Here is a 25,514-nt window from a genome sequence, read left to right on the forward strand (position 1 = left end):
AGGAGCCGATACTCTCCCGACGCCCACTTAAATGTGTGCACACTTTGGCAAAGATATGGTATGTACATGTAAGAGGCAGATTGACGCTTACAGATACTGACACATGTAGAGATAATGACGATCCTCGGCGTAAAAAGCAACATCAGTTGCTTTGAAAGGTTTTTGTATCAGTCATATTGACAGGATCAGTGAAAACAAGAGGAAGGGAGAGAGAGAGAGAGAGAGAGAGAGAGAGAGAGAGAGAGAGCGAGAGAGAAAGCGAGGAGATGGAGGGGGAGGAGTGGGAGGGATATAGATGAAAGATGAGAAGGACGAAAAACAAAGATCAAAAAGAAAAAGGAAAAAGGTTGAATACAAGTTGAAATATGAAAGCGGGAGAATAAAACAGGGGAATATGGGAAGGGGGTAAAGCAAAAAAAACTATTTTGACATAAACCACCAGTTGAAAACAACACGTTGATAAATCAAACAAGATAAGAAATGGGGAGATAAGGCACAGGGAAAGACAAGGAGTGTGAGAAAACTGAATTTACTTTGAAAAGTGGCAAAGATTCACTACTACAGACGGCTTCTTGCGCTTTCTCCCTACGACTAAGAAACATGAAAGAAAACAGATGTGATAACCCTTTCTGCTCTGTGACGTTGGATACAGTGTCAAGTACTTTGTACCAGAAACACACACTCACATATATGAACGCTCACGGTGTGTGGCCAAAGCCCCCTATTTGAGTACCAGTGCTCATCCTGACACTCCAAAGGGGCTCAGCGTGTGCACAGTCTCAGATGTTTAATTCATAAAGCCGCCTGCTTGTGCTCAACATGAATGTGTGACGAAGGAGGATGGGAATGCATAGCGTTGTGCGCAACAGTCAGGCTTGAGCATGATGCAGAGACAGAAGAGAGGGAGGCTACATAAATAGAGAAAAAGAGAAAGATATCGCCAATGAATGAAGAATAAGAAAGTGGTGTAGGAGTGCCCACCACAGCCACATAGAAAACAAGGTATAGAAACAGACACGGCTGAAAACTATGAAGCAATAAAATGACACCAGAGAATGGATGAGAAAATTATATTTAAGAAACAGATGCTGGCTCACACAGAATAAGTGATGGATAGAAGTGGAGCAGTAAAAGTGAAGGAGAGGAAAGAGGGACACAGAAAAGTGAGAAAACATTGGAGGGGATTTTGCAGACACACAAATAAAAAAAACTCATGCAGGCAGGCGGTAAGAGCCCAGAGTGCTGAGTGTGTGTGTTGCAGGGCTCAGGAGAGGCAGGCAGGGGACTGAGTGCTAGCGATTTTCTGTCATATCTCTCTTTCTCTTCATCCCTCACGCCTGTTATCCACCTCCCCATGCTACCTCAACCCCACCCTCCAGCACGTGTAGCAGGAATACTACGGCTTGTCTAGCCTTTGCTGGCATCAATTTCACTGTGGGATTAATCATTATTACACCTTGGTATAATTAGTTTCTCAGAATTAAGAACACGTTTCTTATGCAACCAGTTCCCTCCTGTCATTAAAAGTACACGTTGAAAGCCGTCTCCTTCTTTATTGCACTTTTGTTTTACTCTGTATATTTTCAAACGAGCAGAGTATTCCAAAAGTGTAACCTTATCTGCTCTTTAGTAAATGGTAAATGGACTGTACTTATATAGCGCTTTATCCAGTCTTTAAGACCCCTCAAAGCACTTTACATACTACATGTCATTCACCCATTCACACCCATTCATACAGAGCAGTGTACCTTACTCTAGGACCTAACATTCACACACCGTTGGCCATGCCATCGGGAGCAACTCAGGGTTAAGTATCTTGCCCAAGGATACATCGACATGTTGACTGCATGGGCTGGGATCGAACCCTCAACCTTCTGGTTGAAAGACGACCACACTCCCTCACAGCCACAGTCCTACTATATAAAACATGGCTTTTTTCATTGTTAATAAATCATTTAATAAAGCCCAAATCAGTCAAATGCTATCTACAGTATGACAACAGCTTTTAGTTTTCCAGGGTGTGGAATTCCTTTGACTTGTACATCTGCCTCTAGCAGACTTGCCCTTTTAGCTAGCTCTTGTGTTATAACTCATCTAGCCTATACATTATTAAAACATAAATGATTGAAGGAACTTTTCAACACCTTGGGAAATACAGTTATTTACTTCCTTTCCCTGGGATGGGAACACTGATACCACTCTGTCTGTTGGTTCAATATGAAGCTAGAGCCAACATGAGGGTAGCTTAGCTTAGCATAAAGACTGGAAACTCCCTGTTTCCAGTCTTTATGCTAAGCTAAGCTAGCCTCACAGGCTCTAGGCTTGTTTGAGACAAGCGAGACCTGGGCAGTTGCGATCAACGTCTTGCTAGTGGGTTGCATGATGGTTAGTTAGGCGAGCCGCAACGCGTCTCAAACAAGCCTTCTGTCTGTGCCTCAAGCTCGTCAAAGTGTCACTGTTTGTGGCCCAAAATCTTTCCGCCCTTAAACCCTCAGTAAAAAATGCCTTATACCTACAGTTTTTTTTTGTTGCCAGGATAGCCATTTTCCTAATTTCGTGTTAAGGCTAAGCTAAACTGACTCAGGCTACATTGAACTGAAAAATAAGGAACTGTTATTCATCCTCTCAGGTAAGATTATTTTCTTAAATTGTAAATGACTCTTTTATATTAATTTCATTTAACCTTAAGGAATAGGCTATTTGAAACAAAAATAAAGTCTGAGGCAAAGACGGGGTTGAGTATTTGTCTCGAGCCTTGTTTGAAGTCTTTATAATTGACATGATTTTCATTTACATTGAAATCTAGCTTTCAGGGCTATTGCTGCCGTCTATGAAAAAGTGGAAAATAAACAGCAACATTTAACCTTTGTAAATGACTACTCACTATGAATACTCACAGGCAGTAATCTTTAGTTGTAATCTACAGCGTCTCCTGCAGGGTCCAGAGGCCTGATGGAGGCAGCCAAAACTGCAACGTCACACCTCTTCAGCCACAACATCTGTCACAGGTAATCACTTTTGCATACTCGGCCTTCCACAAGTGAGTAGATGTGTGTGTGTGCGCGCACACGCGCACACACCCCCCCACACACACCCCCCCCCCCCCCCCCCACACACACACACACACACACACACACACACACACACACACACACACACAAGTTGCAACATCCTAAAGGGCCAATCGCACACAAAGAATAAACAGAGAACAATGTATACATGAAGATTAATCTTTATTATATATACTCATCATGATATCAATATCATCATTAATATCCATCATTAGGCACCTTATACAGTATGCAGCTACATTGGGAGTAAAGTCTTGGTCTGCATGCCTGTTGGTTACAAAAACAAACATGCTGTCAACACGGCAGAAAAAAAGGTAGATTTCCTATCTTCGGTTTGGATTGTTTTAACGTTGTTGCTTACATGTTTGCTTCTAGTTTGTTTTTGCATAACTATTGTGAAACTTGTGAGCGGCTGACTGAGAATTTGATGAGAAATATACATGTATATAGTGTCACCATGGATGCTTGTGTACTGTATGTAGGTCTCAGTTTGTGTTTGTCTAACGTGCGTCCCAGCATGTTTGAAAGTTGTTTTGCAATGTGTGTGAAAGTTAGCCTGCCATTTTCTTGTGTATCTGTGTATCAGCGTCCACGTGTGCATGCCAAACCTAGAAACTATGGGCTCAACCAGTTCAGGCAAGTCAGTGGACATCTTGGCAGTTGCCAAATCTCGAGCTGGTTATACCTGGATACAAGTGCCAGAAACAATGTAATCTTTTTTTTTTCCTATGCCCATGGAGAATTCCCTTGCTCCCTGCCTGCATGAAGGGAGCCAGCACACTCAGATTAACAATAAATAATCAATATTTGACTGCATACATCCAGGGTTGTTAAAGTGCTGCAGCCTGGGATCACCAAAACACACTGCTACATTTGTTATTTATTGGAGAGCAATTTTAGGCCTTGACCCAAAGTTTAGACTAGCTGCATGAAATGTGTTAAATGTGATTTCAAAGAGGCTTTGAGAGAATACGTTTGGACACCAACACTTTCAATAATCCTTTACAACCACACTGAAGCTTAGAATGGCAAATGAGTGAGAACACAGTCACAGTACTTTCTTTACAGGGCCACAATCAAAAATATGATGAAATTCAATGCAAGCGGTTGGTATCTGTAAGATCACAAGAAGTCAGCCTTGTGGGCTTTTCCAACAAGATTTTCGGAATGCATGGACCTTGAATTTGTCAGGCTCTTATGTGCACAATTGTAATACTTCTGACCAAATCCAGACAAAGTTTTGAGTTAAATATAAAGAAGTTTTTCATTTTGGATATTTGTAATTTCTTTCATTGATTTAAATGTGAAGATAAATACTAAATATCTTTCGCTGTAGATAGCAGTAGATTAGCTTAGTTTATGGATACAACTATACCTGGCTTTGTCTAAAACAGGGGTTTTCAAACCACACTGTGGAAGGTGAGCCTCACCTCAGAGAACATAAGAACAGCCGCGCCCCCCCTCCCAGTTATTATTGCTATTATTATTATTATTGTTGTTGCTATAATGCAGGGGTATTCAATTGCATTTCAAAGAGGTCCAGTAAGGGAACATTTAATTAAATGCTCTGTTTTCGCTGTCTACCTTTCTCCTTTTTGAGCAAGCCATTTGAAATTACTCCGACTGTTTCTTTCTTCTTGTCTCATCTCTGTGTGTTTGAATCTCTATGGTTTGAATCTATCGTGCTGACTCACTGACTGCACCGATTTGATTGGCTGAGTAGCGTCACCTCCTTTAAACATTAAACAACAACTTTTTATCTTTACGTTACCTTTACATTTTCCACATCGTGGATAAATCCTTATGCTCCCGGCAACACACTGAACTTTAACTTTGCCTCCTTATTACTCACCCCTACTTAAGTGGGAACAATGAGTCTGCGTCTTTGATGCGCACAGGCGGATGATGCGGGGATGCAATGTAGACAGGAATAAAAGCAGATCATCCTCTGGCTGCAGCCTTGACCGGTATTTGCTTTTGATCAAAGTAAGTATTATTATAAATAACGGCCCGCTGACGACCAGCCGTTCTGTGATTCTCCAGAACACACAGATGGCCAGTCCGCCCCTGCCAGGACCGGTCCATGAAAATACTAGCTTCAAATAATGGTGCTCATACTTCCTCCGTTTTTTGCCAGACGCTGTCTCCTCTCTCACTTTAGGTAACTTCACAAAAAATCAATCCATGTTGCCGCTTGCATAAGGTTAGCTGAAGTTCACTAGGTAGATTTCACTGTTTCTCGTAATTTGTTTCTCACGCTTTGAAAACCGCTGGTCTAAAAATATCAATATACATCTTCTCCCAACGTTTTTTTATCGCATTAGGGATGAAAAATGTGAGGCAAATTGTATTACCTCTAAGCCATTGTTTATTTTATGCTAAGCTTCTCAAGACTGCTGGTTGTAGCTTTATATTTAATGAATACAAATAAAAGTGGTTTCTTGGTGGCTAGAAAGTGAATAAAGAGGGTTTAAAAAGTTGTATTTTCCTTTTTGATTGGATTTCGTCAGAGATATTAGAACAAAAGGGCATGATGTTTTGTTAGCTGTTCCCCATTTTTCCAGTTTTGATGCTAAATTAAGCTAAGCTAACAGGCTGTTGGCTTTGGATTCAAATACTAAAATTCCAAAGTCTTCTTTTAACACCAATAAAAGGTCATATATAATTGTTTACAATTTCATCGTCAATTACAAATCATCATATTAATGAAAATAATAACATTAGTCAGGGGCTCCTGCTAAAGGTCATTAGCATACATTAAGCCAGGTCACAAACTAACCAATCTTTTACGACTGCGAACCATTTCTTCCAGGTCACAAATTGACAGCTTCCAATCTGAAATCGACGGTTGGAGATATACCAATTTAACAGAATCTTCAGCCCCCCCCCCCCTCCTTTCTCTTCTGGCCTTGACAGACACAGACATGGCATCTCCAGCCAACCATTAAATAGCCACTTGTGTTTTAGCCTGAACAACTCCATGCCACTGTCACCACACACACACACACACACACACACACACACACACACACACACACACACACACACACACACACACACACACACACACACACACACACACACACACACACACACACACACACACACACACACACACACACACACACACACACACACACACACACACACACTTTTGTAATCCTGGAGGACCGAATGCATGTCCGAAGAACTGATCAATACCATTCAATCTGCTCACGGGTCCTTGCTGCATTAGGCTACAGCTGCTATCCAAACAATGACACAGAGGGGCCAGTGTACAAATGGAATACCATTACAACCCAATGGCTCTTGGGGGCTGTTGCTGACCCCCTTTTTCCCTCCTGGCTATTTTTGCTACACTGATTGACAGCTCCCATCCAGGAAGAGAAAATATGTTGTAACCATGACAACAACTCATGCTACACCGGCGTGGATGTGTGCTTTTGATGATTATCACATTTCAGCATCAAATATTGAGAGGTCGTTATAACGGCTTCAGGATTATATGTATTTACAGTCATATAAAATAAATTGATGATGGTCCGGGTAACAGCTGTTTTGTATGGCGACAGACACATGTGCTTTTAAGTGCAGTTAAAATACCAATAATATCAACAGTGAGTGGCCATTATTCACATTGACAGCAAAGATTTTGAGTTTTTCAACAGAGATAAATAGAATACATTGTATTTTTCTAATAGACTGACAGACAACATTTTTATGATGAGCTTTTGTGCACAGCACGTCTCCTTTCTAGACTATTTTCAATACATCTCATCTAAAAATAGTTCCAGCTGTAAGATGGAAAGCAGACAAAGCAATAAAAGAGTCAGCAAACAGAGGGGAGGATATGAAAAAGCTTCTTCTTTTGTTATCTGTGATGTGTCTTTCTTCTCTTTCTCTCTTCATTAGCAGTACAGAGTTTCAAGTCGAAACATCTCGAAGCCCTTCAGCTGTGCCTGTTTCTTTTTTCTCCTTTCAGCCACTCCCTTTCTCCCGGTTTACCTACTAACACAGTGCTTTTAGGGACACCAATGGAATTTCCTTCAGTTCATCCCATTTTTTGCTTCATCTCCTTCAGATTGCTTTCACAACAATGGCGTGCATTTCTGAGGAGCCAACTTAACCGTACCTAATGTGATGCCAGGTTCAGTGTTTATTCCCCAACTGTTTGTTTTCACAGTGAAGTTTCTCTCAGGGATAATGTCTACCCTAAGTGATCCACAATATATATAGAAGGAAAAAAGTGGGCAGCAATACGGATACTTCACCAGGACATCTTTTACAGAACCTATGCACAGAATGAGTGCACAAAAACACACAATGGTTGTATTAATTGGTCACCCGTTTACAATTGTGGGTCGACAAGAGATGAAGAGGAAGAATTAGGGATGGAGAGGAGTATTGTTGTGTATAGTCATTAAGTTGCAACTACTGAAAGTTCTCAGTAAGGCAGAAGCTCAGCACAAGCACAAATAGTACTCATGGAAAGAAATACACACTTAGGTACAATGAAGGACCTAAGATAACACGAACAGTAGATAGACTAAGTTTGCATGTAGGAGTGGATTGCAGAGATTATCTCGTGTAACAAGGCTTTAAGGAAAGCCAGTCAAAGCAAATGTTAAATCTTGGGTTTGAATTGTTGTTGGAAGGGTTGGGTGAGTGTATCTTGAGGAAAAGGGAGTGATTCTGAGAGGAGTGTGGGAGTTATAGCGTGAGAGGGCTCGTGAAGCTCTTTCTGGAAAGGTCAGAAATGAATGGAGACGGGACGCCTGCAATGGAAACTATTGGTCAGATTCCAGGAAGCTGTAAGGAGTATTTGGACTGCGAGTCAGAACTTGTGGAAGCTTCTCAGGAGTGTCTTGGAAGAAGAGTTTTTTTCCCCAGATCGGATAAAGATGAAGACAAGGTGATAAGAGAGCTGAGATTGTCCCTGGATGAAGTCTGGCGATCACATATTGGGCAGACGTTCTGGGGCCAAGGCGGTGGATGTCCTTGTTCTCTTTTTTTGACTGGGTAGTCGTCCTCTGTCAGTTTATGGTGAAGATGGAGTGCACTCCAGAGAAGCTGCAGAAGAAGAATACAGGACATTAATGAGAGAAAATAACAGAAAGGAGAGTTGGGGGCTTTGAAACTGAGAAACAATGCTCCTGAAAGACAGAGAAAGAGGTTGAGAAAAATCAGAAATGGCAAGAAAGAGAAAAATAAGATCGAAACAGGAGCGCAAAAAGAGAAACAATGAAAGCCATCACGGAGAGAGCAGGGAGGAAGGGGGGGAGCAAAACCCCAACCGAGCCGAGTGACGTAGATGAGAGGAAATTAAGAAGTTGAGATCAAACAGGAAAAGAAAGAGAAAGGGCCGAGATAACAAGCATGGGCACAGTGAGGCATAAAAATGGATCAGGGGGATCGAATTAGAAAAATAGAAGAGAGAGGGGAGATAAGAGAGACAGGATAAAAGGGAGAAGGAGGGAGGGAGAGGATGAAAAAAAATGGAGGGAACATAATTATAAAATGTCAGAAAAAAAAAATCAATGCAGGGAGCATCCTTGTGCTTGCAAGCGCCGTACAGAGGGACAACATTGTGTCACACACACACACACACACACACACACACACACACACACACACACACACACACACACACACACACACACACACACACACACACACACACACACACCCATTTGTGTGTGTTGGTGTGTGGATTCAGTGTTTGATGGCAGAAAACAGATTTTATATATTATTCCTTCAAGACTACACAAGGGGAGAATTCATTTGGAGGTTTTGAAACTTGATTCAGTAAAAGTCCAGAATTTTGAACAGTAGAGCAGAAGAACTATCAGCTCAAATGTGCTTATGGTGTCAAAGTGAATATTTCTGAACAAAAATGGCACCTGTGAGGGAAAGGGACAAACGATTTCCTCTCAGGTCAATGGAGTTTAAAGTTCGGTATGGATCGTTGTCACCCCAAAAAGAAAGTTTAAAAATGGTGATATCTTGAGTTTTTTTACCATCCATCCAACCTGACCTGATGATGTTGTGGGGCAAATGCTGAATTATTATTATAAAAAAATAGATAGATAATATAAATAACCATAATACAGGAATACTTGAAATACATCAATGTGCATATGGACGATACTTAAACACTGCTTGGCTATTATAAAACACACACACAATCGGTCATGTAAATTCAACCATGTAATGTTAATCATCAGTATTGACTAACACCGGAATGCAATAAGCTACTTCTGTTCAAGAGCGTGTAAACACCATGTACGTACACACACACACACACACACACACACACACACACACACACACACACACACACACACACACACACACACACACACACACACACACACACACACACACACACACACACACACACACACACACACACACACACACACACACACACACACACACACACACACACACACACACACACACACACACAGTTAACAGTATTAGTGCCAGGGCTTATCAGTGCAGAGGGACCACACACACCACAAAGGGCTGAAATTCATTACAGACGTAGGTGGGCCTTGACAAGCTGTCAGCGTGTTCGAAAGATTCCTCAAATCCCCCTCCCCTGTCTCCGGAGTACGCTGAGAATACTCAGAGCCCTGCTTTCTGCTTACTCACACACGTTATGCGCGCGCACACACACACACTCGTGCACACAGGAATGTCTCCAGGTCTACATCTTCATTTCAAGGACAGTTTGTATTGTTATTACACCATCATAGCAACACAGGAAACTCTGTTCTGAGTCTTAATTTCATGGGTACTTTACATTCGCCTCTCTCCATCACACACATTATTCAGAGGCACTGCTGAACAGAGAGTGGGGCTAGAGGTGCAGTTCAATTGCATACTTTGTGTTTCTAATTTCACTATGCTTCTATTTGCTGCCACACACATAAACTCTGTGTCCCTTACACACACGCAAACACATAAAGACACATAATTACCATGCTCCACACCTCAATACAAAGGATAGTTTGCAGTTATGGGTGTGGTTTGGATGATCAAAGAGATGATTGTTTCCATAAAACAATGCAAAACAATAAAAGTGTTAGTGCTTCCACAACATTTATGCAAACATATTTTCCAAGCTGTAGAAAAATATGAATATGATTATCCTTCAGCTAGCACTGTTTCATTTTTCAAGGACGGAAAAAGGGCAAATTGCTCTCGAAAACGCTTTTCTTTAACATAATTACTATAATCTGCCAAACCTAAATTAAACAGGCCAGAGTTTGAATGCCTCCCTGACATGAGTGTGGTATCTGTGTGTGTGTGTGTGTGTGTGTTCCAGTGTGACAGAGAATTACAATTTCAGCATGCTTCTGTGGTGTGTAATTGCACGTGTGTGTTTGAATGAGAGGCAGAGAACACTTGTTTTTCCCCCAGTTATTAAACTAACCAATTACAAGGCCCACTCATCACGTCACAAACAAAGGGAGAGTTGATCTATTATTAATGCACTTCTTCAGCAGTGTAATTCACACAAGGATTCAGTCTCATTGCCATACGATCACACGAGTGGTTGCACAACACCCCCCCCCCCCACACCCACACCCACACACACACACACACACACACACACACACCTTCTTTATACTTCTTTCTCCCTCCTCCTCTCTTTCCATGCATTTCTAATCAGACCTGTCCTTCTTGTTTAATCTGAGCACACCTTTGCGTGCAGATGCCTCTTCCACCTTCTCATCTCTGCTGTGTGTGCCACATGTCTTTCAGTAAAAATACGGAGGAAGACGTGTATATGCCCAGATTCTGTCCATGCATGTGCCTGCTGAGGATCCCGGACAAAGTAACTGCTGACAACCTTTACATGTGTTTTTAACGGATAATGTCTGCCATATATATTTTACTTCTAGTCATCAAATGCCAAAGCAACATGCTGCTAAGACCTGCTTGTACAGCCAAAGCCGTACTGTGAGAACATATGATTGGTGTCTGTATTAGTATGGGAGTTGATGACGATAAGAAATAAGGCTTTCATTGGAAACCTTCCTGTATTGGAAAAAGAACACAGGACACAATGAAAACCCTGGCCTTGAAAATTGGACGATGAAGACGGTCAACACAGACTTATCTTAAAAAGTTATCTACCTAGAATGTGGCTTGACAATATTTACTCTTGTTTGCGAGGCAGAAAGTCCTAATTTGTATATGTGGTAATTCTCTGTTAACAAGGAAGTCTGTTAGCCCTAGCTGCCAGAAACAGAGTTCACGCACAGAAAAACAGACACGCCTCATGACCACTAATCACCACCAACAAGTCAGAAATGTACAAAATAGATTATCAGAAAAAAAAACATTACTCAGTCAGCCAACACTCCTTCAGCACAACAGCTCCCAGACTTTTTGGTTTGTCGTTTTTAATAATGAAGAATAAGTATTGTTCCAGGTTATAGCCTGAGTGAGGAAAAGTGTTTTAAGCAGTTTAAGAAAGATTGAAGAGGTGAAAGATGCAAAAAATAAAAAGATTGTTGACTTCATGAATGGTACATCTTAGGGGAAGATTGTGGTTATGGGAAAAGCACCTTTTCTTAAGGTTTTCTTGTACTGAATATTGGCATCGGACATACTTTGTGAGATGTGGAATCACTCAACATGCACATAGGGCTATTGGGATGGATGTACAGATGCAAAGTCAACCTATTTCAAAAGTATTAAGCATGAGCCTCAACATTTGACAGAGCAATAAAGGCAAGAATGAAAATATAACCCATAAATTGACACCAGATACACAATCTTACTGGCAATGATCGCCTTGTTTCATGAAGGTTAACTTCACCAAGCTAATCGCCTCATGGAAGAACGCTTGTTATCGATTCATAGATTGATTTATGTATAGTCTACTGTCCGTCTGGTTCAAAAGCGTCCAGCAGGGGTTGTTGAAACTGAGGGGTAATTGAGTACAGATACATCACAAATTAATCTAAATGAAAGGTCGATGACTTATGATGGGACACTGATGCAAAAAGCACACATTACATATGTCGAGTTCTGAGTCTCTGTGGTGTTCAGATAAGGTTCAGAGTGCCTCGTCTCCCAGCGTGTGTTCAAAATAGGTCATCTTATTCTGCGGATCCGAGCGAGCGCGCCTGCTTCTTCTCCTGCCCTGATTTCAACAACTGATGGGAAGTTTTTCCCCCTCTCGCTCTCTCCATCTATCTCTTTAAAGCCTGCGCCTCTCATCAACGTAATCCTGTGAGGTTAAGTAAATAAGTTTATTTTATGCATAGCAAGAGACGGAGGAATGGGGTTTCTGAAAGTGCTTGAATTTTGCTATTCCAGTTGTGTGTTAAGTTGGGTTTGTTTGCGACTGTGCCTTTTCCAGTGGCACCTGCCAACACATACCCTGACACACACACACACACACACACACACACACACACACACACACACACACACACACACACACACACACACACACACACACACACACACACACACACACACACACACACACACACACACACACACACACACACACACACACACACACACACACACACACACACACACACACACACACACACACACACACACACACACACACACACACACACACACACACACACCTTGCCTCCATGCCTTAGCTTCGTTTAGTTGCTCAGCAGGGGACCCTCAAACCGAGCTCGGTAACATTTCTTTACTGAGCTGCTCTATCATGCAGGACATTTCTCCAGACACTGAGCTGTCACGGCCTTCAGGGCTTTGAGATGGCGATGCAAAGGAGAAAAAAGCGGAACAGTAAAACAAGGCACTCATTTATTGCGGCGCATATATGCTGATGTCAGCATGTTTCTACAGTGCGTTCTTGTTTGCAAGTCGTGGGTGAAAGCTCAGTTTACACAAGTGGACATTTCAGGAGAGAAGCCTTCAGATGGTTCATTGTCTTAAATTACAATGCTGACTTTACTGATGCAATTTGCTCAAGGATTTAGGAATATTTAGTGGTGGTTAATGGTTTCAAAACATGGCAAGAGTATTTTTTCATGATAAATCATGAGGAAAAGCTACGGAATTTTATATTTCAGCTCTTACTTGCTGTTAACTATTCTAAGGGAGTGCTTGTTCTTCCTCTGTCTGTGTCTGTGTATTCTCTTGTTCCGATTAACGCAGCCAAATGTTTTCTTGTTTTGTGTCTATATCTACGCCGGGATCCGGAGTCGAGGCTGATCCTCTTGCTGTGGTCCTGTGTCGTGGATCCTCTATCCTGAGTTCTGAATTAAGTGGTGGACTTCGGGTCGCGGCTAAACCTGTCTCTGCGGTCCTGCCTGGGTTTCGTCATGCTGCCCCCCTGAAGGCTCCCACAGGATTGTAGTTGACATCTTCGTAGATTCATCTTCTTATTTCAGACACATGCACACTAACATTTGGTCCACCAAATAAAATGTATTATCTCTTAGATTTACACACGGCATCTATTGCACGTCTGTCCGTCCTGGGAGAGGGATCCCTCCTCTGTTGCTCTCCCTGAGGTTTCTCCCATTTTCCCTTTAAAACTGTGGGTTTTCTCTGGAAGTTGTTCCTTGTACGATGTGAGGGTCTAAGGATAGAGGGTGTCGTTTTTCTCATACTGATATTCTGAACAATCTGTGCTGTTGTATTTGCTGTAAAGTGTCTCTACTGCAGGCTATTTTTATTATATGTACAGTACTTTGGCTCGACCAAAAATCGTTTATAAATGTGCTATATAAATAAAACTTGTTTTGATTTGTTAACAGAAAAAAGTTGTAGAAATACTGATTGACATTAGAAAATAAAGGAATTGGTCAAACTTTTAGCATATATACATATTTGCTTTCTTTTAGAGAGGTTGAATCTGCACCATGTTTTTTACATTAAAGGTGGGGTAGGTAATTTTGGAGAAACCAGCTCGAGTGCGCTAAAATTTGAAAATACAGAACTGGAAAAAATCTGCCACTTCCTTACAGAGCCCCTCCTCCAACACACACGAACGCGCACATGACCAATGAGGGCACGAGATAAGTTTGTGCACAGATGGAAGGCTGACAGGCAGGTAGGCCATCCAGTCATCCGGCTAAAATGATTGGTCATGCTTTTTACAGTACGGCTTCCACAGATGACATTTTTTTATGGATTTTTTGTCAAAGCACTTCAGATATTCATTGCTATCGGGATGTTAAGAGCATTCCATGGAATATAACAAAAAGTGTATCTCAAGCCGGTTTGTCAAACTTACCTACCCCACCTTTAATGTGTTAAAGGTCACCTATTATGCAAAATCCACTTTTTCATGTCTTTTATACATAAACATGTGTCCGTTCTGTGTAAAGAGATTCTGAAAGTTTCAGGAAAAAAGATTCGCTCTCTTTTTGTCCTGATCCATTTTTATAAAAACCTGTCCACTTTATAATGTAACAATTTTTTGGCTTGTGTAACCATTAGCCAATAACCAACCAAGGTAACCCCCCCCCCCCCCACACACACACCTTATCACCTGAATCTCCTCCTAGAGCACCATTGTGTTCTTTTTAACCAAATATCTCTCAGAGGGGCGTGGGGAGTGGCTCCTTATTTTCATCTAAAGTAACAGACACAGAATCAGCACTTTTGAAACAGGGCTGAAACAGAGGGGTTTATGGGATGCTACAATGATCTGTTTGGTATTTGGAGCCAAAGACCTATAATATATTGATAAAAACAGTATAATAGGAGACCTTTAATAATGAACTGGTAGGTGGTAATTGTGACCTTTTTAAGCCTCTATTTAATCTTTTTGCTCAGCTAAGCTAACGGGATCACTGATTTCATATTAACTGCAAAGATTTGAGAGTGGTTAAACTTGTTTATTTTTTGGCAAGAAAGCGGAATAATGAATTTTCCGTAATTCTGTAATTTATACTTGTAAGAGATTGGTGGGCACTGCATCATTGTTTGTGTATTCTATGCTAGCTTTGGGTGATGATGGTATAAAACGAAGTCTGAGAATGTAATCTTATTTTAGTCAAAAAAAAAACGATTAAACTGTTTAGTAAAAACAGCTGACATTAAGATATTTAGTCAATTTTACTCATCAGATTCAATGTCAATCAAGATTAGCCAAAATATCACCTCCTTTCCTTGCTACCAAGCGCTGTTGTTTGCATTGTTCTTTAGTAAGTTACTCTAAGTCCTATTTTTTTAATATTTCATCGTCTAATTTTTTCATCAACAATATTGCATGATATACATACTGTAGAAACCTTGCTCAATGATGTCTGTCTCGTCATCCTCTTGCTGACAAACTGTTTCAGTCATAGGTTTTGCTAACAACATTATTTTAAATGATTTAGATGCAACCCTAGGTATTTCAATATAGCATTTAAATATATCATGTTATACTGTATATCCATATTGCCAACCCCTAGGCTACGCTTTTTTTAATTCTCAACTGTATTACATTGCATTTAGCTGACGCTTTTATCCAAAGCGACTTACAATAAGTACATTCGACCAAGAAGATACAAACTTGAAGAAAACAGAATCATATAAGTACATCAGGTTTCATAGAGCTAAAACATTTCAAGTGCTACTCAGCTTTAGATAAGCCAGTCCTTTATTAGTATATAAGTGCTTTGTTAGTCATTCTATCGCTCGAAGTGGAGTCGAAAGAGATGACTTTTTAGTCTTCGCCGGAAGATGTGCAAGCTTTCTGCTGTCCTGATGTCAATGGGGAGCTCATTCCACCATTTTGGAGCCAGGATAGCAAACTCACGATTTTTTGCTGATGGCTGTGATAACACATCGGGGAATAAAGTGAGAGAGGATGGAGTGACACAGAGCCAAGAGACACAGTAAAAGAAGACAAGGTAAAGACATGTGGACATGCACGCTGAGTGAAAACACTCTGAACTGCCCTGTACTGCTGACACTGATAAATACCTGAGGAGTGGTACACAGTCGAGAGCCTGGCTACTTCCTCATTAACCTTGTGAAACCACAGCCAGTTCAGGTGATAAACGACATCTCATTATGTGCTATTAAACACAAAAGGTTCTCCCATAAGAAACCGTGACTTCTTAAACGTTCCCTCTGCCTGACAACATTCTCCCTTAGGGACCTAGAAAAAAACCTTCTATGAAAGATTTCTTTGCAAGTTACAGAATGACCCACTGTGGCCTAATATCCTCTGACTGCTGCTTCTTTGCGTGCCACTTACATGTTTCCCCTCCCTGTCTCGTTCAAAGTCTGTTATTGTTTATTACAATATAACTCAGTGGAGTCCCAGTAGAAGGCTCAGTGATAAGCAAAATACTCTGACACAGAAAGGAGGCTTTTACCATGTGAAAGGCAGGGAAGAAAAGAAGGAGAAAACGAAGAGAGGAAATGGATAAAGCGAGAAAAGATAAAGGGGCTGGGATTGGAGGATGTGTTTATGAGAGGAGAGGGAGAGAGGGGAGAGAGACAGGGGTGGGCGGGAGGGGGAGATAAAGGCAGAGCTGTATTCCCTGATGTGGTGTCTGTGTGTTGGCTCTTCACAGCTCCTGCTCCAAGGATTACTGCATTTACACTTCAGCTTAAAAATAGCCCCCGTGATAATTTATTTAGCTGGAGCACGCCATCCGGCATTGTGTTCCCAGAGAATTGTTATTTTTCCCTGTCTATGAGATTCTTCCACTCCCTCACTTTCAGACCATATTCTCTTTATATATTTTTCTCTTAATCTTTCTCTCCCTAAGAAACTCGCCTCCTCTATAATAATCACAAACATACAAGTGGCTATTTTTACATGCACAAACCTGACTACTGGGTATATTCTTGTCATAATCATATGACTGCCAAGTTGGTTACATGACCCTGAATACACCATAACAAAAATGTTTTGTTGTGAAACAGGTGATCATTTCTTGGATTTGCGCAGACGTCTGGGCTTAACTTTGCATCATATAAAAAAATAAAAATAGTAATCTGGGACCAAATATATTGAACTCGGTGTATGTTTACAGCGTAGACCAAAGGCACAAAGATGTGGTCCACTCTTTTTGTTAATATTTATAAGCCTGTTTGTATGTTTAGTTATTTTAAAACGTGAAACTGGGCACAATGCATAAGGCTGATCTCCACTCCCACAGTTAACCGCATTTCATGAATCAATCTTCAATCCTTTCATTTAAATATAGAATATGTATGATAAAGAGCACTTGACCAAACAATTGCTATTTCATACATTTATCAACATTTAATAGTGGGTTTGAGTTGATTTTTTTACTTGGACTCAACCCTTATTCTCCAACACATCCATCAGAATAAATATATTCAAGGATATAAAAAGCATAAGAGAAAATACTTCTGTCTGTTATACATGACTGATTATGGTAGCTCATACCCTATTTACCACCGTGTTATCATCAGTAGTATCTCATCATCGTTGATCTCTAGAATAGTTTATAACACAAAGAAGAATTCACAATGAAGGATAAGTTGAAAATAACCATGGCCGGGAAATAAAGAATGTCCTTTCATTGGCATCTTATATGCTGCTGTGTAGTGTGCAATAACAAGATTATATTAATTATATTAGCTAATTACCAACACAAATGATGTCTCCATTACATTATATAAGACTCAGCTCGCTCTCTTTATAAATACCCGTTTGTGTGTGTGGGGTAGTGAGGTACATTTGGCTCATGGTTACTTAGCATCACAGTATATTTTTATCCTTATTCCTAAGTGTGTTATCAAAGTTAAATGTGTGGTTCCTTGAACATTATCCATGCAATGTAACCATCGCTAACAGACAGATTGAAATGAGCATTTACCACAAAATTCCTGATTCTACTTCATATTCCTAAGCCAATGATGTACCGCTCAAGTGAAGAAAGCAAGTCTTTTACCACAGTGTTATCCAATTTGCCCTTGGGATATGATCGTGGAGTGTTCTTTGAGCGTACTTGGAGAAGACGAGCCCCCTCAAGACGCTCAGCTGATACGGTGGCCTATCAAGAGTGGGACAGGGCATGTTCAAAGTCAACAGCACTTAAACATAAGATACGAGAGGCCTTCAAAGAGCGGAGAAAAATAGGTTGCTATTTTGGAACGGAGAGCTTCAGTAGCTGAGGTTAAAGGGGATCATCAGTCTTCGTGGCACAGCGAATCTCATTTTCCGCTGAAATATGATTACTCGACAGCAGCGAGGACTGCAGTGATGTCGCAGGGAAGTGGGGCTCGCAAAAAGGAAGGGGTCTCAATGTATTCCACTCAGCGGTTTCCCTTTTCCAACAGGAACCCTGAGAGCTGTTAGTGAATAATGAATACCTCACAGGGCTCCATTGGTCCGGAAACACTGACAACTCTAGATTCCCTTTGTTAGTGTAAAAAGTCGAAGGACATTTATCATTTGTTAGCATTTGAAATTCTTTGATTTAAAAAAAAATGTTGCCCTTGATTCTGAAAAGAGAGCAACAATGGCAGGTGACTCATTTCTAGCAAGCAACCTATTGAATATCTGATTATTTCAAGTCGTATAGCTAATCAAGCTAGACAATCAAGCTAACATTAGATTCTTGGGTTGCTTGAAAACACAGTCTGAGATTAATTGTGTTAGCTGACTTGAATGAGATGAATGATATCATTAAAAAGTGTTTGGATTATGCACTTGATGGCTTTGTTGATGGTCTGAATAAGTATCACAAATGTGCTTTTTCCATCTAGAGAGACATTTGCCAAGTTGTATTAGGTTAATAGGACTTTAAATAACACTGAAGAACAGGTGTAGGCTATAGGTGGTAAGTTTGTTAGCCTGATATGCAAAATGTTGCAGCTTTAGCAGTTGAACACACATTTAATCCGTTCTTTACACCTTGTTTCTCTTAACAATGTTCTTAATGTTTGGAAAGAACATGACCCTTCATGAACCAACATGTGGACAATTGAAAAGCTTGCAGGCTAATTGGCGTCAGAAAGGCCAGCCGAACAAGTTGTACTAGAAATAGATGAGTAATGTATTATACTGCACTAATTATATTTTTAAAGTGAGAAGAACATGAGAGCTGGGAATGGGGTGGGCATTCCCTTCTTATGTGGGAAAGCTTTGAAATAGACAAAGGGCATGATGCAAAGGTTGGCTAATTTTGGTTGAGCCACAGAGTGACTCAATCTAAGCCAATTATACTCGTAGATACTCGTACAGTAGGAGAAACAAATGTATCTGGGTTGTTTTAAAGCATGAAATATCCGTTACTGCACATTTTGCATGCATATTGTTGTTTAACCATCTTTTATTTAATGTGATCACAAACCTTTACATGGAAAAGAGCTGTCACTTTTACAAAACAATAAAATGAATTGCAAACTGATGAAATAGAAAACGCTAGACATTTTCTTTGTGTTTTCCTCAATTTCCATTTAATCTAACTCATGCATCTGTTCTGTCCCCGAAGGGCACCATTTGCACTGAGGGCAACATATTCAGTGACAAATTAAAGAAGCAGCTCTCAGAATTGAGAGGCACTTTTGCAAAGGTGCAGTCTTATAATATACGTTCTCTCTGTGTAGGGGATGTACTGTATTAAAGTAGGAACGACGCCCTCACATTTCTCTTTGGGGAGACACTGCGTACATTCAGCAAATAAACCTGGGTGAGACGCCTTCCTTTCAGCGACATAAACAATCAACACGAAGAGAACATTTCATTTTCTTCTCTACTGAAAACTTTTGGAAAACACTTTAATTCCCTTTGAGTGGCTCTGGGATTTCAAGTTTAAACTAATTTGCTTGTCTGGTAATTAAATAAGAAATCAATTCTGCAAACAATTAGTTCCGCCGGTGCATGCAAGCTATTAGTACTTGTTCAAGGGTTTGCGAGTGTTTTTTTGTGTGTGTACAATCTCCTTTGTAAGCATACAGTACACGGGTTCAGGCACATTTCTTACTGTGTTTGTAACGTGGGTGTTGTGAGAAGGATTACTTTTCTTTGAGAATGTTTGCAACGTTTTTTTTTATGAGAAGCAGAAAGTGTAGAAACACCCCAACACATCCTGGTTTTAGTTTGGAGCGATGTCTTACATAAAGTAAGAATAACACAGAAACATTAGTTGACAATTACATACATGAGCAGAATTGAGATTCTGAAGTCCCAAAGACATACATAAAAGCAGTTAAAAAACATTTAGTTTAGAAATTCCACATACTTGTACAAACATACTTCTTATAAAAAACAAAGCTAAGGACCTGCATCTGCAGTGTCGTCAAACATTCAGTCTTGATTTGCTTCGTAAGTTGAATATTGTGAAAAATGTGAATTTTGCAGAGAGAAAATTATATTTATTTTTCTTGGGATTAATGAACATTTGATAACTTAAATCAGATTAAACTTATTTGGTATCTCATGTATGGAAATGTCTTACCTTGGATAAACTCACTGTCTGTAATGTTCAATGGTTTCTGAGAATGAGTATGTGCGAGGTACATTTTGCCTTAGCCACTCTCACTCAAACTGCCTTATCTGACTCTGCTTTGGCTTTCAATAGATTTCCCACAATGCATTTAAACAACCCCCAGACAACAGGAGTGAACTTCTTGCATTCAATTTGTGTGGGAGGAGAGTGCAATACAGATAATGATAGCAACAGCATAGTAACTGCTATAGAGTGAGCGTCGCCGGGCAAAAAAGAGGAGCATTATTATTACTCACACAACAGACATGGTGTTCTGTGGCCGCAGTGCCACAAGATATGTTCTTGTTGACAGTAGAATCTGTGTTCACTCTGTATGACTGTTGAATGTCAGCACAAAACGCTACAAAAGTGCTTTTGCTCTCAACACTGCAACAATCTATATTTGTTATATAAATAATGAAAAAAGACTGTGTAAAGTAAAAGAGGGCATTTGTAATGACAAAAATCTCATCATATAATCTGAGTCTGATGCGGTTTCCTTCAGCTGGAAGAAACGTTTTCGCATCTTTCAACTTATTGTGTAGTTTTACAGCCCAAGACTTCACTGTTTTGGTTCACTCAGATTCTCATTAGTGCCTTTCCAAAGAAAAAGATAGAAAAAACGTCCTCTCTTCACTGGGTTAGGATCTGCCCAGCACCGAACACCAGACAGGCAGTGACGAGCAGGTGAACATAGCGAAGCTTTTAACAGCTCATAATACATATTTGCCTCTCACAAATTGGAAACCAAAAACGGGCTAAAAATAAGAATGAAAATCTGATTTACATTGGAAAAGTGACTCCAAATTAACATTTAATAGATGTATAAAAAGCCAGATTTTTGCTGGCAAATTTGTCATTCAATGAATAATATCATAATATTAATAAAAAAGTAATAATTCAGCATTCAGTGATGTCATTCATCACAGTGGAACACAGCACATATTCCAATTAACACAAGGGTTGTATATTGATAGCAAAAACAAATCAGTTTCTTATCAGTAAACTACCCTATATTTAAAAAAAACAAAAACATTTAAGTATATATTTAAAAAATATATGAATTTGAAGTCAAATGCCCAAAGGCCTACTGACTGGAGTGTGTGAGGCATCCAAATCAGGTAGGAAAACCATGGGAAACAATGGCAAAACACGGCCTTTAGCTAACTTTTCATCTTTTAATATTATAATTCTGCAATATCTGCCAGAATCTGAAACTTGATACCCCCACCGGAGGTAAGAGTTGGTTTTCATATAGCTGGTACAGTCTCCATATGCTGACTGAACATCTTCCTTTCAATCCCTCACACCCTCGCCCTCTTCAAAGTAAACCACTTGCAGTGATCGTGTATTCTGTGCACACCGCCGGCCTCTGCTGACTCTGTAGCATTAAACGTGTATTTACCAGCTGGGGGAGTGAATACATGACGAGGCTCCTGAATTCCCAGCAGGGCCATACCTGCCACCGCTACACCACATCGCCCTTGAGCTAGACACCTTAACCTTAGCAGAGCACACAGTCAAGCACGCATTGCATCAACCCGGCTGTGCGTAAATGGCTATATTGTTAGTGTGGGGGGTGTGTAGGTCCCAGTGGATACAGAGGGGGGCATCTGCAGGCAATGCAGGAGTCATATAATGAATATTAATCAACATATGTGCTATAGATCTAGGCAAAAGACTCTAGAGAGTGAAGTCAAGTATTACCTTGGGGGATCTACCATATACATTCATAAGCCATCAACCCCGCCATATCTGCTGCTGAAACAAGGCCCCGTGTCCCAGCATGCCCTCCAGTCAGAGCACAGCGGTTCAAGCTTTATGTGTGTGCACGTGTGTTCGATTCATACGCACATTACACCGCTTGTGATAACAGTGTTGCTACAGTGCGACAGGATAGCGATGCTCTCTCTGTGTGTCTTTGCCGTGGAACACTCATCTGTAGATAACACGCTCTACCTGTAGGTTTATAATACTACTGGGTCAACAACAGACATTGGATCTCAGAGGGTGGTTAATGTGGAGCAGAGAGTGTGTCTGGCTCTCTGCTGGTAAGCATCAGCATTGTTTGCCACATGCATTAGGCACACTCTAGCTGAAGATGTGCAGAAAAGTATCCATTTGGAGATTGTGTTCAGACACATGACACGCTTCAGATGTGATCTTTTTGGATTGCCACTTGATGAGCTTCAATATTAGGAGGGCCATTTATAATCAAGCTCTTTTTTTAATCAAAGAGCAGTTGTTTCTGTACTAGCCTGGTATCAAACCTGTGAATGCTGCCTACATACAGACTTGTTTGATGCAGATTATGGATGATGTTTTTAAAGCAATTTGGTTAGGAAGAATTTTGCAATTTATAATTCCTCTTATGTTAGTGTTTTATACATTATTTTTTTCCAAAATTGTGAAAATAATGTAAATCACAATTTTGATACGTCCGATTTGGCTTCTTCAACAGTCTGAAATTTGAAAATATTCACATTAAACACATGATTAATAATTGATTAATTGTTTCAAAGATAGTACATTTCTGTTAATCAACTGAATAATGGTCTAATTATTTCAATGTTAAGATTCCATCAGAGCTCAGCTCACCAAACCATCTTTTGCATGAGATAAGATAGAGTTTAGAGAAGTATATCAGTGGAACTAATTATTGAAAAGTCAGTATATGGAAAGAATTGCACATGTTCAAATGTCCTGGATGAACCCATAACCTAAAAAAGCATTTGACCTATTAAATGTGGACTACCTTTAAAATTGGGTTAGTGGGAGGCTGCAGAAGTTGTCCTCTACAGACTAAAGTGGGACTGTAGTAGACAGATTACTGTGGTGAGTACAGTCAGTGTTACATACAGTGGGCAAAAAGTATTTAGTCAGCCACCAATTGTGCAAGTTCTCCCACTTAAAAAGATGAGGCCTGTAATTTTCATAGGTATACCTCAACTATGAGAGACAAAATGAGAACAAAAAAATCCAGAAAATCACATTGTCTGATCTTTAAAGAATTTATTTGCAAATTATGGTGGAAAATAAGTATTTGGTCAATAACAAAAGTTCATTTCAATACTTTGTTATATACCCTTTGTTGGCAATGACAGAGGTCAAACGTTTTCTGTAAGTCTTCACAAGGTTTTCACACACTGTTGCTGGTATTTTGGCCCATTCCTCCATGCAGATCTCCTCTAGAGCAGTGATGTTTTGGGGCTGTTGCTGGGCAACACAGACTTTCAACTCCCTCCAAAGATTTTCTATGGGGTTGAGATCTGGAGACTGGCAAGTCCACTCCAGGACCTTGAAATGCTTCTTACGAAGCCACTCCTTCGTTGCCCGGGCGGTGTGTTTGGGATCATTGTCATACTGAAAGACCCAGCCACGTTTCATCTTCAATGCCCTTGCTGATGGAAGAAGGTTGTCACTCAAAATCTCACAATACATGGCCCCATTCATTCTTTCCTTTACACGGATCAGTCGTCCTGGTCCCTTTGCAGAAAAACAGCCCCAAAGCATGATGTTTCCACCCCCATGTTTCACAGTAGCTATGGTGTTCTTTGGATGCAACTCAGCATTCTTTCTCCTCCAAACACGTCTAGTTGAGTTTTTACCAAAAAGTTCTATTTTGGTTTCATCTGACCATATGACATTCTCCCAATCCTCTTCTGGATCATCTAAATACTCTCTAGCAAACATCAGACGGGCCTGGACATTTACTGGCTTAAGCAGGGGGACACGTCTGGCACTGCAGGATTTGAGTCCCTGGCGGCGTAGTGTGTTACTGATGGTAGCCTTTGTTACTTTGGTCCCAGCTCTCTGCAGGTCATTGACTAGGTCCCCCCGTGTGGTTCTGGGATTTTTGCTCACCGTTCTTGTGATCATTTTGACCCCACAGGGTGAGATCTTGCGTGGAGCCCCAGATCGAGGGAGATTATCAGTGGTCTTGTATGTCTTCCATTTTCTAATAATTGCTCCCACAGTTGATTTCTTCACACCAAGCTGCTTAGCTATTGCAGATTCAGTCTTCCCAGCCTGGTGCACATCTACAATTTTGTTTCTGGTGTCCTTTGACAGCTCTTTGGTCTTGGCCATAGTGGAGTTTGGAGTGTGACTGTTTGAGGTTGTGGACAGGTGTCTTTTATACTGATAACGAGTTCAAACAGGTGCCATTAATACAGTTAACAAGTGGAGGACAGAGGAGGCTCTTAAAGAAGAAGTTACAGGTCTCTGAGAGCCAGAAATCTTGTTTGTTTGTGGGTGACCAAATACTTATTTTCCACCATAATTTGCAAATAAAGTCTTTAAAAATCAGACAATGCTATTTTCTCGATTTTCTTTTTCTTCTCATTCTGTCTCTCATAGTTGAGGTATACCTAGGATGAAAATGACAGGCCTCTCATCTTTTTAAGTGGGAGAACTTGCACATTTGGTGGCTGACTAAATACTTTTTTGCCCCACTGTAAGTACACTACACACAGACTGGACTAAAGTGCTCCAGCACAGTTCTAGCTGCTTTTGCATTGAAGAGCAAGGCTCGACTAGATAGTTGTGATATTCATCTGTTTTCCATGCGACAATAGGCTATTTTGTCTAAATAGATAACTGCAGTCATTTTGTACGGTGCAGTCTACTGGTGTAGGAGTAAAACGGGCTACAGTTGTCAAGGAACTTTAAGGCAATGTGATTATTTATTTAAACCAAGACTGGTCTGTTTGGGAAGTGAAAGTGAAGAGAGGGAACATTTGCTCAAATGATGACTAATCGTCAAACGCCCCCCAAATAAACGTGTCACCTGTTTTCACCGCCTACTTGACACTGAGTAATCACACAGTGAGAGACATCTGCCATGTTACTGGATGGTAGCATTGCCTCCTACACCAACCCCAGCCAATTGGGGAGGGGAAAGCTGCCTGCCACAGGATGTACTCAGGGATTAGTACTGACCCCCTTTATCGCTGCAGGAAGCATCTGATGTTGCAGAAGGCTTTTTGGGCAAACAATTGAACAGTGTTTCCAG

General features: G+C 40.6%; 1 protein-coding gene and 1 long non-coding RNA gene across 2 annotated transcripts in view; one reads left to right on the top strand and one right to left on the bottom strand.

Moving 5' to 3' along the window:
• Positions 1–2,361: 2,361 nt before the first annotated feature.
• On the top strand, positions 2,362–11,608 carry LOC307021427. Its single transcript, XR_013803146.1, has 3 exons — positions 2,362–2,629; positions 2,927–3,008; positions 10,845–11,608. It is a non-coding gene; the product is annotated as an uncharacterized lncRNA (long non-coding RNA).
• Positions 3,215–25,514, bottom strand: part of samd12 (sterile alpha motif domain containing 12) — a 137,715-nt gene continuing 115,415 nt past the window's right edge. Inside the window, exon 5 of the mRNA XM_079653543.1 lies at positions 3,215–8,141. Coding sequence (XP_079509669.1) covers positions 8,110–8,141 — 32 coding nt within the window. The 3' untranslated portion in view covers positions 3,215–8,109. The remainder of the gene's footprint in view (positions 8,142–25,514) is intronic.

The sequence above is a fragment of the Notothenia rossii genome, assembly GCF_949606895.1.
Source record: "Notothenia rossii genome assembly, chromosome: 10".
In the NCBI taxonomy this organism is placed as follows: domain Eukaryota; kingdom Metazoa; phylum Chordata; class Actinopteri; order Perciformes; family Nototheniidae; genus Notothenia; species Notothenia rossii.